The 13,813-nt window shown below is 36.1% G+C and overlaps 1 protein-coding gene and 1 pseudogene across 1 annotated transcript; one reads left to right on the top strand and one right to left on the bottom strand.

Moving 5' to 3' along the window:
* Window positions 1–1,390: 1,390 nt before the first annotated feature.
* LOC108999650 lies at window positions 1,391–4,275 on the bottom strand (annotated as a pseudogene).
* A 3,415-nt stretch (window positions 4,276–7,690) lies between these two features.
* On the top strand, window positions 7,691–10,889 carry LOC108986396 (pathogenesis-related thaumatin-like protein 3.5). Its single transcript, XM_018959007.2, has 3 exons — window positions 7,691–7,804; window positions 8,430–9,093; window positions 10,709–10,889. Exons 1-3 carry the CDS (start codon window positions 7,738–7,740, stop codon window positions 10,848–10,850), a joined length of 873 nt encoding a protein of 290 aa, XP_018814552.1. The 5' UTR covers window positions 7,691–7,737; the 3' UTR covers window positions 10,851–10,889.
* Window positions 10,890–13,813: the final 2,924 nt, after the last annotated feature.

Here is a 13,813-nt window from a genome sequence, read left to right as displayed (position 1 = left end):
CACTTGAGCTGCCTTTTCCTTTCTCTCACACTCTATTCTATAGGGTTAGGTGTATGAAGGGCCAGGCACTGCTTTTACGAGTTTCATGTGGGATAGGTGTGGTGGGCATCAATAATATTGCTTGCTTTTCAAGCCTTTTCTCCATGTTTTTAACCTCTTTTTTTTTTCTCATCAGAATAGCCCTATATTATTGGATCTTCATACATCAACTTCACAAAGAAAAATAAATAAAAGGGAGGGGGGAGAAAGTTGGAGAAGAAACCCTGTACTTGAAACAAGTGTCATGTATAACAAAATCAAACGTTACTAAGGCGTTGTTTGGTTCCGCAGTTTTGATATGATGTGAGATGAGATATTTTATTGAAAGTTGAATAAAATATTATTAGAATATAATTTTTTAATATAATTTTTATTTTAAAATTTGAAAAAATTGAATTGTTTATTATATTTTGTGTGGAAGTTTGATAAAATTATAATAATGAAATGAGATTAGATAAGAAGATTGTGTATCCAAACCGGACCTTAAATTTATAATTGATAAGCGGCTGAATTCACAATTTGCTCATTCTTTTTGTCGATTAGTGCATGTCTAAAGAATGCACAATTTGCTCATTTGGGTTATGTGATAGGAGCCAAAAGAAAGTACTTCAAATGGCCCTAAATGATTAGTCCCTTGCATCGTTCGGTTCAAAACAAAGACCATCGCCACTCATAATGGTTGTGGCACCATGCACTCTCCTTTCCAACTCCATGCCAACTTTTCACACCAAATGGAGCTTTTTGATCACTTGAAACACAGATGGTGAGGTTTTTGGTGTTGCTAATATGTAAAGAGTTATGTGATGAGAAGAACCTAATGAATATGTGTAAACTTGAACCTAAAGTTGCATGTTGTTTTGGTCAAGTACTCCATGGCACTGTCATTATCAGTTTGGTGCTTGTAGTACTTGACCTTCTCATGCAACTTTCCAAATAAAGTTGGCCACATATAATATTGGTTTTGAAGAGCTGTAATGCTAAACTCACGGGAATAATGCATTAAACAAAAAAAGGAGGTTATTGTTCAGGCACTGTTCACGCGACTAGTGGTTTTAGATGGATGGAATAAGAAGAAAGGAAAAAAAAAAAAAAAAACAAAGAATCAGTACCAGCTTGAAAGAATGAGCTAAGATAGGTGTGAGTAATGACCTAATCTTAGTATCTCATCAACCGCTGAGAGAATTTCCTGGATATTGCAAGCTGGGGGACAAAAACAAAACGAGGAAAAGAAACAGAAAAACAGCTCTGCTCACTTGGTTCTCAGACTAGTTAGGTCATGTTCTTGTGTGCCATCCCTTTATTATCAAGAACTCGAGATGATAAAAAAAAAACAAGGAAGTTGCATTTCAAAAAGAAGAAAAATGATGATTAATCAGCACACAAGTTACAACTGTAGGTAAGTATGATTAGGGTGGCCATGATGGCCACCACACCACTGAAAACCAATCAACAATTGCTTCTACAAAAGGACAGGGGCCAGGAGGGGGAGAAGAAGAAGAAAAGGTTCAAATGCCAATCACTTTACACGCTTACATATGTAAACTTAATTTGTAAAAACCTTTTAAAAAAGCAGGAAGGGAATCTACTGATCATCAAGCCTTGTGTGGGGGACACTGGTAGCACTTGGTGAATAGACCAAAGGTATCAACTTGTCGAATGAAATTGAGTAAGCTTGCCCATCCTCCAAACCCAAATCCTACAATCAATACCCACACCACCACAGAGATGTTCATGGTGTACAATCCCGCCCAAGTTCCTATGAATGATGGTGGTCTTTCCACTGCATTCTGTCAAGAACAATAAGAAAACAAATTAGGCTTGTATGTCTTAAAAATTTTCATATAAATGATAAATAATGATTTTTATAAGACAAATGAAAACTTGTTTTAGCCAAAACCAAACCTCTCTGGCAGATGCAGAAGCAAAGGTCACCATGTGTGCTAGGGCAGGAATTATGTAAACGGTGAAGCTGACCAGAAGAGATCCAACAGTTGAGTTGATGGGGCCAAAGAAAGGAAAAATGACTGCGAGGAACCATATGGGGATCACCACAGGGAGTCTGGCTATAGCTCTCTTGAACATGCTCTTTGTATCATGCATTCTAATGAATTTCTCCCACACAAAGTACAGTGGGGTGCAAGCAAACCCAAATGTTATGAACTGCAAGGAAAGCCAAAAAAACTTAGGTTCAAAGTGAATTAATGATTCCATCAATACTCTAAGCCTATAGAACTGTGATATTTATAACCTGGTGAATAAGCATAAGAATGACAGCAGTGTCTCTAAACCCAGTCCTTGGGAGCAAAGAGAGAGCATTGGCATGGGTGAGAAGCAAGTCCCCAAAAGCCCAAAAGCCCAATAGACAGCAGAAGCTGATGGTAAAGTTAAAGTGAGCACATAAAGTGTTGCTATCAAGTATATTAGCTTGAATTTACGTGGCTTCCACATTGCATGCATAATCTCCCTGCAATGTAAATTCAATTCCCCTGTTAATAAAAAATTTCACATTCACGAGTGCATGTGCAATTAAGCATAGACTTGAGTGCTTGTCCATGCTCAATATGGACAACATACAACTCAGCATAATCCACATGTTTCGTACCAGCTTCTCAAGAAAAAGTGTTCCCTTTGAAGGTGAATAGTTTCCAATGAAAATGAGCTGTCATGCATATATACGTGTATGGTTGTATACACATACCGACACATTGTACATGTGCGGGTGAGTCTTTATAAATATAAGAAAAATTATATTTGCAAGTTAGTGTAGAAGATGCACCCTTTGCACTACTGATATGACATATAATTACATACATTTCTCAAATCAAATACTATAGTATTTGGTAGCTACCATATAAGCGTGTCGAGGGTGTGTCCTACTACACCTACTTACAAATAGAATGACTCTAGAAATATTGGTAAATCCTCACACTGTGACAGCATGCCCACCAAAGGTGTAGAGAATGTTGGTGGCCCCAGTGAAGTAGAGAACCATATTGGCTGGTCCTGAGTGCTTCACTCCCTCTACCTACAGGCGCAGATATAGGATAACAAAAGATATAAGAAAAATGGATCCTGAGAAGGAAATTGTGAATGATTTCACTTTTTCTAATTTTATTGATCTAAATTCATATATTACAGTCTGATTTTTACCTGCCCGTGGATAAGGGAAGCAATGGTGAGATACCATGCAGTGTAAGTGGTCATTATAAGGCCCAAGAAAGACCAGATTCTGTAATTATGGAATGATGGGATGAAGACAGTTGTTGCACAACATGCGCCAAAGATATAAGTCCAAGTTCTCTTGTCAAGATTGTCGTTTATGTAGTATATGTTACTGCAGTTATAATAATGTTGATTGAAAATACGATTCAGTCAAGATATATATATATAATAATTCTTTCATTAAAATGAAAATTATTGTTGTTATATAAATGGCAATGAATAATTCTTGTATTTAATTACCTTGCACATGCGATCAATTGAATTACAGATCCAAATAGAAGAAAAGTGCAGTTGAAAAAGAGGCCTACATTCCTCCAGTGTTTCCCCAACAGCCCATCAAGAACTTCAAACCACTGCACACAATCAAAGTAAGAAACTTAGAAACAGAAAAAGAGAAATTTGGTTTGTAGCCAATAAAAATAAATAAATAAATAAAAACAGATGGTGATAAACTAGCTTGCACCTCTTCTGCACTGTTTCTCATAGGTAATATTTGTACCAATCTAGCTAGCTGCATAATAATTAATGGGAGAGAGATGTAATTGCCTGAATAACATGATTCCTGAAGTCAACTTTTTCTCTCTCTTTTCTAGTTCTGTACTCAACATAAAGTACACTGATAAGGTACGCAGTCCAGCTTCCCATCAACCCATAAAAGAGCTGGAAAATGATTCCTGATGCCATTCCCAGTTGTGAAAATGAGTAGGGAAGTGTAAGAAGCACTTGTGCAACCTGCATTCCATAACACAAAAAAATACGTAAGTAACTAACTGAACAATGAAGTTTCCATAACAATGAAATCTTTTATCTTGATCATGAACAAGTGCATGCCTGGTTAGAAGCACAGCTAAACCATGCATCATAGACCGAGCCACCATGCCAAAACAGCTTTGATAATTTGCTCTTACCCAACTTAGGATCTCCTTCCTCCTGCTCCATTTCAACATAGTTTCCAGCTATAACAGTCTCAACCTTCTCAGAAGCCATTGTTATAGCCTCTGTGATATAGGAGAAGAAATGGACTAATTCAGCTTATCCTATAAATAGATGGGGAAATTTCTGTTCACTCTTTGCTACTACTTCTTATGCTGCTAAACCCCTTTCCCTTCTATAACCTTTACAACCAATAATTGCCAACTGGGAACCTAACTGGGTCACCCCTTAAGGACTTGACTACAAATTTAGTGCCTGTATCATGTGGCTCTACCCCTATAACTTCATTTGCAGGTGAAACAGATATGTCCCCTACAGGTGACATGTATACTCTTGATAATACATTTTCGTTTTCTTTTCTAGAATTAAAGATGCTAATTTCCATCTGTAGGCTTGAATGGGCCCAGACCAGCATGCACTGCACGAGCGGGATGGCCCACCATGGGCTTTTTCTAATGAGAAAGAACCCATGTAAAACTGAGTGAACATGAATGGATATAGGGAAAAGTTCATTTCTGTGGTATGCTTGTGTGGGAGACTCTTAATCCAGAGTGAAGAAGATGGACTGAATCATTACTTTGAGGTGAGCTTGGTGCTGAGCATGATCAGTGACACACGTGTGCCAACTGGCTTCACAAAAAAGATGTAATAATAATCCTTTCCTCTGTTCAAAGTAAGGTATATGGGCAACAGATACGGCATCCTCTAATCATGATCCTAAGTGCCTCCTGAAGTCACATTTCAGTGGCAAGTTTTTTGATTGGACCAACGTGTCAAAATTCAGTTCAACTAAGGTTTAATTAGAAAAACATAGAAAACCTCAAATTACCAACCTAATCATAATTATCCCCAAATTACCATTTTCCCTCTCCTTTAAGATAGCATCATGTCAACTTTTTCATTCATCTTAAAGATTAAATGATCATAAGTAATGGGTAAATTGAGAAATGAATAATAGTTTGGGGATAAAGTAACATCTTTGATAGCTTGGTGATCATATTACAAAACAAATAGCTACACATTTTATTCTCTATTTTTTTCCTTTTGTTTTAAAAATTGGTTGAAAATGCCTTTGAGAACTGATTTTCAAAAATGGTAAACAAACAAATTAACGTCGAGTGGAGTTTTTTTTTTTTTTTTTTTGCGTGATTTCAAATTCATGGCAACCTTCCCAACATCCCATTATTTGAAGGGGTCGGAAGTTTCCTCTGACTTTCAGCTTATTGATTTTATACTTTTATGTGAGCTATGTTTTCTTAGTGAGCGCAAAATAAAGTATATATTATGATGAATTTGGTGCATTATACAAAGAGTTATGTTTTCTTTAAGTTTTCTAACCATTTGGAATAATTTTCATGAAATATATAAATTTGGGTAGTATGTCTTTGTTAGATAGCCAATAAGTGATTTGACTGCTTCCTCATTATGGCTGTCTCATTGTTGATTGAATTGAAGTTTTAAAAAAATTCAAATGAAATTAGTCATTTTTTGGATTATAGAAGAAGTCATTTTCTTTGCCATGATTGAAGAAAGAGAGAGAGATTTAAGTAAACATTATTACTGGATATAATTTTAAGAGTGTTGCTATTCATTAGTCATTATTCATTTTCACACCTAACAGCTTTTTTTTATAGGACGTGGGGTATGTGGTTGTGAATAGTAGTTAATGAGAAGAATTATTTTAATTTTAAAGTGTGTAAGACTCATGCATTTTCTTTAAAAAAATGGATCTACTATTAAAAAAATGCACTCTCGAGAACTATACGAGTCATTTTCCTTAAGTTAGTAACCTTCCCTTCATAAACTATGATCCTAAAAGACTAATCTACTTATTGAATTTCGTAATTGGTTAAAAAAAGTTCTCTAATTAGATTTATGCTTTTAATGTATAAAAATATCTTGTAAACATATCTCATGCTATGATCCATAAAAGTGACCTCATATCTATAACTTTTATCTGAGTTATTGCTTTCTAAAAGATTGTAGATAGTTACAATAGATACAATGTCATATCTCAAGTCTAGAAAATTGCTATAAAGCATGATCGATAAGTCATGAGTCTTTTTTTCCTTTTTCTCTTTCTATGCATGCAGCCTGATTTTGATGGTGATGATAATGGATAACCTAATCGTTACATGTCCAAATCAATAGGTCCTAACCCACCTTGCCTTTAGAAATTAAGGGGTTGGCCCAAATAAAATATAGCCTTTAGAAAAATGGGCTGGCCTAAACTCTTTTTAAGGCAATAACTCATCCCTGACTGATGTAGCTATTCACATTTGTGTTGGCAATGGAGGGGTATGCCTTAGGATAGGTTTAGGGGATGAGATAAGAATTTTATATTTTATTTTAGTATTTAAAATGTTATATTTTAATATTATTATTATTTTAGAATTTAAAAAAATGTGTATTGAGATTTGAAAAAGTTGAATTATTTATTATATTTTATATGAGAATTTAAAAAATATGTAATGATGAGATGAGATGAGATGATATGAGAATTTTACCTGTCTTTAGAATCACAGGCCTAATTTTAAGCAGTAAAGCACAGACAGTGACAGTTGGGCAGGGGAGGTATAGCCATCAAGGTAGCCAAAGAGATTTTGACCGCAGAGGTACGGGAATAGTTGAGCCCGCCATAGAAGATCATAGTTGTCACAAAGTAGTTTAATAGTGATGAAGAGATGAAGTTGGGTGTGAGAGAGAGAATTAGCAGCGGTTTTGGAGGAATTACTAGAAGAAGACAGAGTAGAGGCCATGGATATTTGACATATGTCTTTGTGGTTCTTGATACCATAAAAAACTATTGACAAACAGATTTTGTACGTGAGAATGTTTCCTCTATATTTTCATGAGGATCAACGTATATTATTTCCTCCTTGATCATCCTTATCTTCACGTTGGTTGTCATCTTGATGTGGCTTCTTATCTTTGTTTCCTTTTGCTTTATTAGGTTGTTGAGCTTTATCTAGTTTTTTGAGTATTTGTTGATCCATTACCCTTATCGATCGACTATAACCTTTGGTGCCTCCTTGCGCTCCTCTTTAGGTTTGCCTCAGCTTTTAGAGCGATAGGCCGGCCAATTTCCGCATGCATCGATGTCTCAGTATTTCATATGGGGTTCTTTTTGCTTATATGAATTTAGATTATTCAAGTTAATTAAGCGCGCAGTGAAAACATGAACTGATCAATATATATATGTATGTATACTTGCCTCCAGGAGCTGCAGATGATCATGATCTAGAATTAATTAACATGATAAAGGTGAAGTAACGAGGTAGTAAAGAATGGAACCCGAATAAACTTGCATTCAAGGATCAGGAAAGGAATCTGACAGTCTTTTGGTAGTAAAGTTTTCTAGCAATGGACAAAACTGCATGCTTTTGATCCACTAGAATCCCTCACTCCACACGTATTCTTCTCATCTGATCTACCACCTTTATTTATATAAAGTGCTGCATTTCTACCTGTCTAGCAGCTTGTTGTGTACCTTATTTAACTAACCCAACAGATAACTAATTCTAAAAAGAGAGGCCAGAAGAAATGGCATTTCATACTCATCATGTGCATTTACCAGTTCTCTGGGTTCTGGTTATCATGATTTCATCAGGTATCTACTACGTTAGTCTATCTTAATTGTCTTCTCCTTTATTTGCTCTTAATTTTATTTATGTATTGCTTTTTACTTATCAACATTCTCTGATCAGTTTCTTTCCCGATCGAGTTTGAAAGTCTCTAACAACAGTCATGAGATATCGTCACTATACGAAGTATATATTACAATATTTATTGAACAGTTAATCTTATTCGAAAAATCTATATTAACAACAATAAATACTTTAAACCCATTTTATGTGTCTATTTTCCTACTACCAAAGCTCCTAAATTTGGACTTAAGTTGATGTATGGGATATTTATTTTTTTAGAGATGCTATTCATCTTTCTACACCACATATCTTACATATTTTAAATTTTTTATTTTATTTTATTATTGTTAAATTAATTGAATTATTTTATTCATCGTTCATACATTATGTACATATTTGTTATGGAAAAAAAGGAAAAAAAAAATTGAAAAATGCGTGATATGTGAGATACTATGTAGAATTATTCATTTTTCTTACGTAAGACATTCTTGAATCTTACGTACTGCACAGAGGGGCAATTTTTGCACTGTTTTATTATCGTAGGAATGGAAATGATCTAATTTTCCTTGGATGGTCATGCATGACCAGGAGCCAAAGTGTCCGAGTCCGCAAGAATCTTCACCATTATAAACAACTGCAAGGAGACAATCTGGCCGGGAGTTACACCAGGGGGGAACTTCAACGGAGGCGGTTTCGAGCTGAAACAAGGCCAGTCCATGGTTTTCACCGCGCCGGTCGGCTGGGTCGGCCGGATTTGGGGTCGGACGGGCTGCAACTTCGACAAGAACGGCAAGGGATCATGCCAGACTGGAGCCTGCGGTTCTTCCCTCAAGTGCACGGCCTCCGGAAAGACCCCGGCTTCCCTAGCGGAATTCACCCTCGCAGCACTCGACTATTACGATGTCAGCCTCGTGGACGGCTTCAACTTGCCGATACTCATCACGCCCTTACACGGCAGTGGAAACTGCAGCATTGCCGGTTGCGACGGCGATTTGAGGACGCAATGCCCATCGGAGCTGGCCGCGAAGGCCAACGGGAACGTCGTGGCGTGCCGGAGCGCATGCGACGTGTTCAACACGGACGAGTACTGTTGCAGAGGGGTTTTTGGGAACCCAGTGACGTGTCAACCAACGTATTATTCGAAGAAGTTCAAGTCAGTCTGCCCTGCTGCGTATAGCTATGCATACGACGATCCCACCAGCATATTTACGTGCTCTGGAACGGACTATGTCGTCGCTTTCTGCTCATCCAGGTAATGTTTATACTTCATATTTTCTGATCACTAATGTTGAATATAATCATAGATTACATAAATATCCTTTATTCATTTTAAAAATAAAATAAAATTCATAATAATTTTTTAACGTGAATATCATATTTACTCATTATTTTAAAATAAATACGCAACGCTTACATACTGATCCATAATTACAAATACCATATCTCTATTATAATATTCATAATACATTTAAATCACCAGCATTTTTAAGGTTTCTTCCACATTTATTTCAAAATAATGGATTAAATATGATGACCTAGCTAGCCACCTGATCTCTATAGTGTTTTGATAATTAGTGTTTCGTTCAAAAATATTGAAAAAAATCTAATTACATATCTTGCATGCATTTTGATATAACTACTATAAAAACGTGTATATATATATATATATATATGAAAAATTATATTTGTAAATCGGTGTGGATCGAGGACATATATACTATCGGCCACATCATGCTTATAAATAACATAACTTTAATGTACCAATGGCAAATGAAGACACTTTTTTTAATTTGAGCTATTCGAAAAAAGAATAACTATATATATAAAATAATTCTAAAGTGTGCAACCTTGCGCACTTCTTTTGAAAAAGTGTAAATTTTTTCATGAGTTTTGGATTTGTCCAACTTTTTTAAAGAGAGTGTTCGGAACTTTTCATACTTTAATATTATACAAATTATGCATTTTCCATAAAAAAAAAAGAGTAAGTTATTCAATAATATTGCTTGAATATTGTCATTCATGTATCACTCACGTAACATTATTAGTGTGGTAGACACATAATGCATGAGAGTTATGGTTCAATTTTTCAATTTCAATTTTCTATGACAAGCATGCATGCCTACCACATCAATAGTATTAAGGCCCCATTTTAGAGAATGAGATGATATAAGAATCTGTGAATAGTAATAATGAAATCATTTGACTTAAGATAATGTTTTATTGAGTTTTGAGAAATGATCAGAGAGAAAAAGTTAAATAAAAATATTATACAGTTAAAATATTATTTTTTAATATTATTTTTATTTTAGAATTTGAAAAAATTGAATTGTTTTGTGTATCGTTTGTTTGGAAGTCTGGAAATTTTGTATTTGGTGAAAAGTGTTTGTATTTGAGTGATGTTTGGAAATGAAACTATAAAAAATTTTGATATAAGCTGAGGAGATCATGAAATGTGTTCCCAAATGATCAGGCCTAAGTCAATGTTACACTAGTAGTATTACAAGTAGCATTATTCTATATATTTTGATCTCATGCTAAACTAGTACGTACATATTCCTATTTGAAAATTTAATTATATGATCAGATCTATAAAGCTAGCATTATTAGATATGAACAAGTACTATTTTCTATGCATCATGGTACTACTCATGCTAGCTACCAATCTATATATATCTTCATTTGAAATGTTTTCTTGTTTTGTGGATCATATCTCTTGAGAAATTCCTTTTCTCTCTATGGGCTAATGGGTGCAATTCTTTTTTAAGTACTTCTATAATATTTTTCCAACTGATCAACCTTCATGCTTAATTTGCTAGTATCAGTACTTACTGATCAACAAGTTAATTAATCTCTCTCGAACACCTCAGGAATCAACCAGTGTGCACATATCATAACAACAGGCTGGTCTGCAACGAATCAAAAGGTTCGAAATCTTCGGATGAGAGATGGTGGTCTCTGATTCTTGCTTCCATGTTGGCTGTTAATTACTTATATTGGACTATTAGTTAAAATATTATAAAACAAAAATCTCTTGTGTCATGTTTTCTTTAATTTCTTGGAGGCTTATACTACAAGAAATAAGGTATTTTGTGGTGATTTTGTGTCTGTTAAAAATAAAATTTGACACGGCGGTAAGATGGAGAGTGCATCGTATACACCAGGTTTTAAATATACTTTTTTTTTTTTTATAACGTGAGCTAGAATTAATTAAACAAAAAATCTAGCTTGCGTTATTAAGAAAAAAATTATATTTGCAACCCAGTGTATACGATGCATTCTCCATCTTACCGACATGTCAAATTTAAAAATAAAAATAAAAATAAAAATAAAGTTTTGAAACTTCTTCAGAAACTTGCTCCTATCATGTTCATTGGTGTACAGATTTTGTCCTCTACATTAACTTATAAATAGAAAGATTATGTTATAAACTGATCTGTAAAGATATTAATTGTTACAAATTTTTTAACTTAGTCTATCAAAAAAATCAGATTGTTTCTAGTTATCCTAATGAAAAATATTTTAGTCACAAAATAATTATATAAAAATAAATCTATAAAATAACATGTCTCGATGTATTATAATAAATTTTAAAATTATTTTTATCGTAAAAAAATAAATCTAATAAATCATATAAAATTTTATAATTTTAAAAATTTAAAAATTTATTTTTATATAATATCCTTATAGTTTCTATAAGAATCCAAAGTTAAATTTTAGCAAGGACAGACTGTACGTGAGCAAGTTCATGCGCTAATGTAATAGGCCCAAATATTGTTCTGCCTCCCACAAAAGCAACTTACTGTAGTGAAGAAAAAAAAAGCAACTGCCTCCATTTTTTTTTTTAATTAAAGTAAACTCAAAAAATGATATAGTTTGTATGATATATTAAATTTATTTTATAATAAAACTAACTAATTTACTATCCGCATATCATATGAAATTTGTAAAATTTGTTAAAGTATTTCTCTCCTGAAACTTTTTTGGATAAATATATGTATATTTGGGGTATAAATGTGTTTTACGTTACCCTTTGGGACATCTTTCAAGAGAGTTATCTGCCTCTGAATTAACCATGAGTTGAGGAATAACATGAAGAAAGGCTTGAGGATCATAAACAGGTTCTTGTGTCAGTTGCTCTGATGAAAAAAATCAATAGCTGCAGCGTGTATGGTGGAGTGAACTGTGATCTAAGGGTACTTGTTAGACCCTCACGTCGAGTTACCTCTAGAGATGCCGCACATGCCCTAGTCATGGTGGGGACATGCACCTTGGCTAGCCCACAAGCATGCCTTGGCTCGTGGGGTGACACGCACGGGACACCCAGCATGCATGCATGCCTTAACCCGTGCGATGGCACTCATAGGGCGCCCAGCATGCGGGCAAGTGAGGTTAGTGGGCGTCTGTCCATGCGCACAGGCATGCGCTGCGCTCCCATGCGCACGGCATTGTGCACAGCACTGCGCCGCGCGCTCATGCGCGCCCCATTGCGCAGGCCCATGCACATCCTTGTGCGCACGCCCATGCGGCGCACAACCTCAGCGCGCACGCCCACGCACAGCACTGCCAGCCCACCTGCCGCATGCCAGCAAGGTTAGTGACATGCCTCAAAGGCATGCCATCCAGTGCACGGCTCCAGCCCGTGCCTTTCAGGCTAAGGTAGTGACATGCCCACCAGACATGCCATCCAGCGCATCGCTCAAGCCCATGTCTTGCAGCCTCAACGCCCAAGCCACCAGCTTTCACCATGCAGAGTCAGCGCCTAGGCCACCAGCTTGGGCCATGCAGCGCACCAACATGGCTCACCACCAGCAAGCCATGCTGCACCACTTAGCCATGGACCAACCTGAAGACCACCATGCACCATCCTAGCCCACCATGGGCCTATGCATGCCACGGCCAAGCTTGGTCCATGCCACTATCATGTTTATTTATTTTATTTAATTATTTAATTATTTCCAATGGACCTATTAGGGGTTTCCAACTTGTATTGCTTATAAATAAGACATCCTTCCATTGCTTTAGAATCTTTTGGCAAATATCCAAGATGGAGGATTATTGTTTGAGAGATCATAAACGGTGCCTTTGCACTTGGACTTTTTGGGTGAAATTCGTGAATCCCAAAGAGATGATTACACCTTGCAATTCATTGAATAGGTGTAATTCATTTATCTTATTCTTGCAACTTGGTGCAATTCGTAAATCCAAGTTGTGTTTATCAATATATGAGGTTTATTCAATTCTTGTGCAATTCGTGAATGAAGTGTTGAATTATCAATTTTTGTTCATTCAAGTTCTTAAGTATTTTACTTTTCTTCTTGAATGTTCTTCATTTTGTTTTTGGTGTTCATCACATTGTTGCTCTTCCAAATCCAATAAACCCTATAAGTCGACCAACAATAGTGTTTGTCAACTTTCCATAATTTTTTTGCTTCATCCATTTTACCCTAACTGAAACACACTTTTCTACTTGGTCAAATTCCTATTCGGCTACCACTTGCCTAATTTGAATTTGCCCTAACTGCCCACCACTCTTTCCATATTAGTGTTCCTACATTTTAGGAACCCTAATTGACCAAATCATTTACCCTAGGTGGCCATACACTTTCTAATAGGGGTGAAAACCGACGTCGTCGGCGCGGTTTTTGGGCAAAACCGACGCCGACCGACGGCTGGAAAAATGGATGAGGTGCCGACCGTAACCAGTCGATGGCGAGGAGGACACCGATCGAGGCAGTTCTCTGCCGGTTCTCGGTCGGCGTCGGTTCTTTGACGGTTCTAGTGAGATAATTATGAGAGAGAATGAGAGAGGGAGAGATGCATAGGAGAGAGAGAGAGAGTTACAGAAGAGAGAGAGAGAGAGGGTTACAAAGGAGGGTTCGGGGAAGAAGAAGATCGGGGGAGAAGAAGAACTCTTAACGAAACGACACCGTTCCACTTAAGTTTAAGTGGAACGGCGTCGTTTCAGACTTATT

Source organism: Juglans regia, chromosome 16 (genome assembly GCF_001411555.2).
Source record: "Juglans regia cultivar Chandler chromosome 16, Walnut 2.0, whole genome shotgun sequence".
Lineage (NCBI taxonomy): Eukaryota > Viridiplantae > Streptophyta > Magnoliopsida > Fagales > Juglandaceae > Juglans > Juglans regia.
Note: the sequence above shows the minus strand (reverse complement) of the source record. Positions and strands in the feature narration are given on the sequence as shown.

What these genes read in the sequence shown, in the direction of transcription:
- LOC108986396 (XM_018959007.2), top strand. Translation starts at nt 7,738, where the DNA reads ATGGCATTTCATACTCATCATGTGCATTTACCAGTTCTCTGGGTTCTG. An exon ending in GGTTATCATGATTTCATCAG is followed by an intron (nt 7,805 to 8,429) that starts GTATCTACTACG and finishes ATGCATGACCAG; the next exon opens with GAGCCAAAGTGTCCGAGTCC. An exon ending in GTCGCTTTCTGCTCATCCAG is followed by an intron (nt 9,094 to 10,708) that starts GTAATGTTTATA and finishes CGAACACCTCAG; the next exon opens with GAATCAACCAGTGTGCACAT.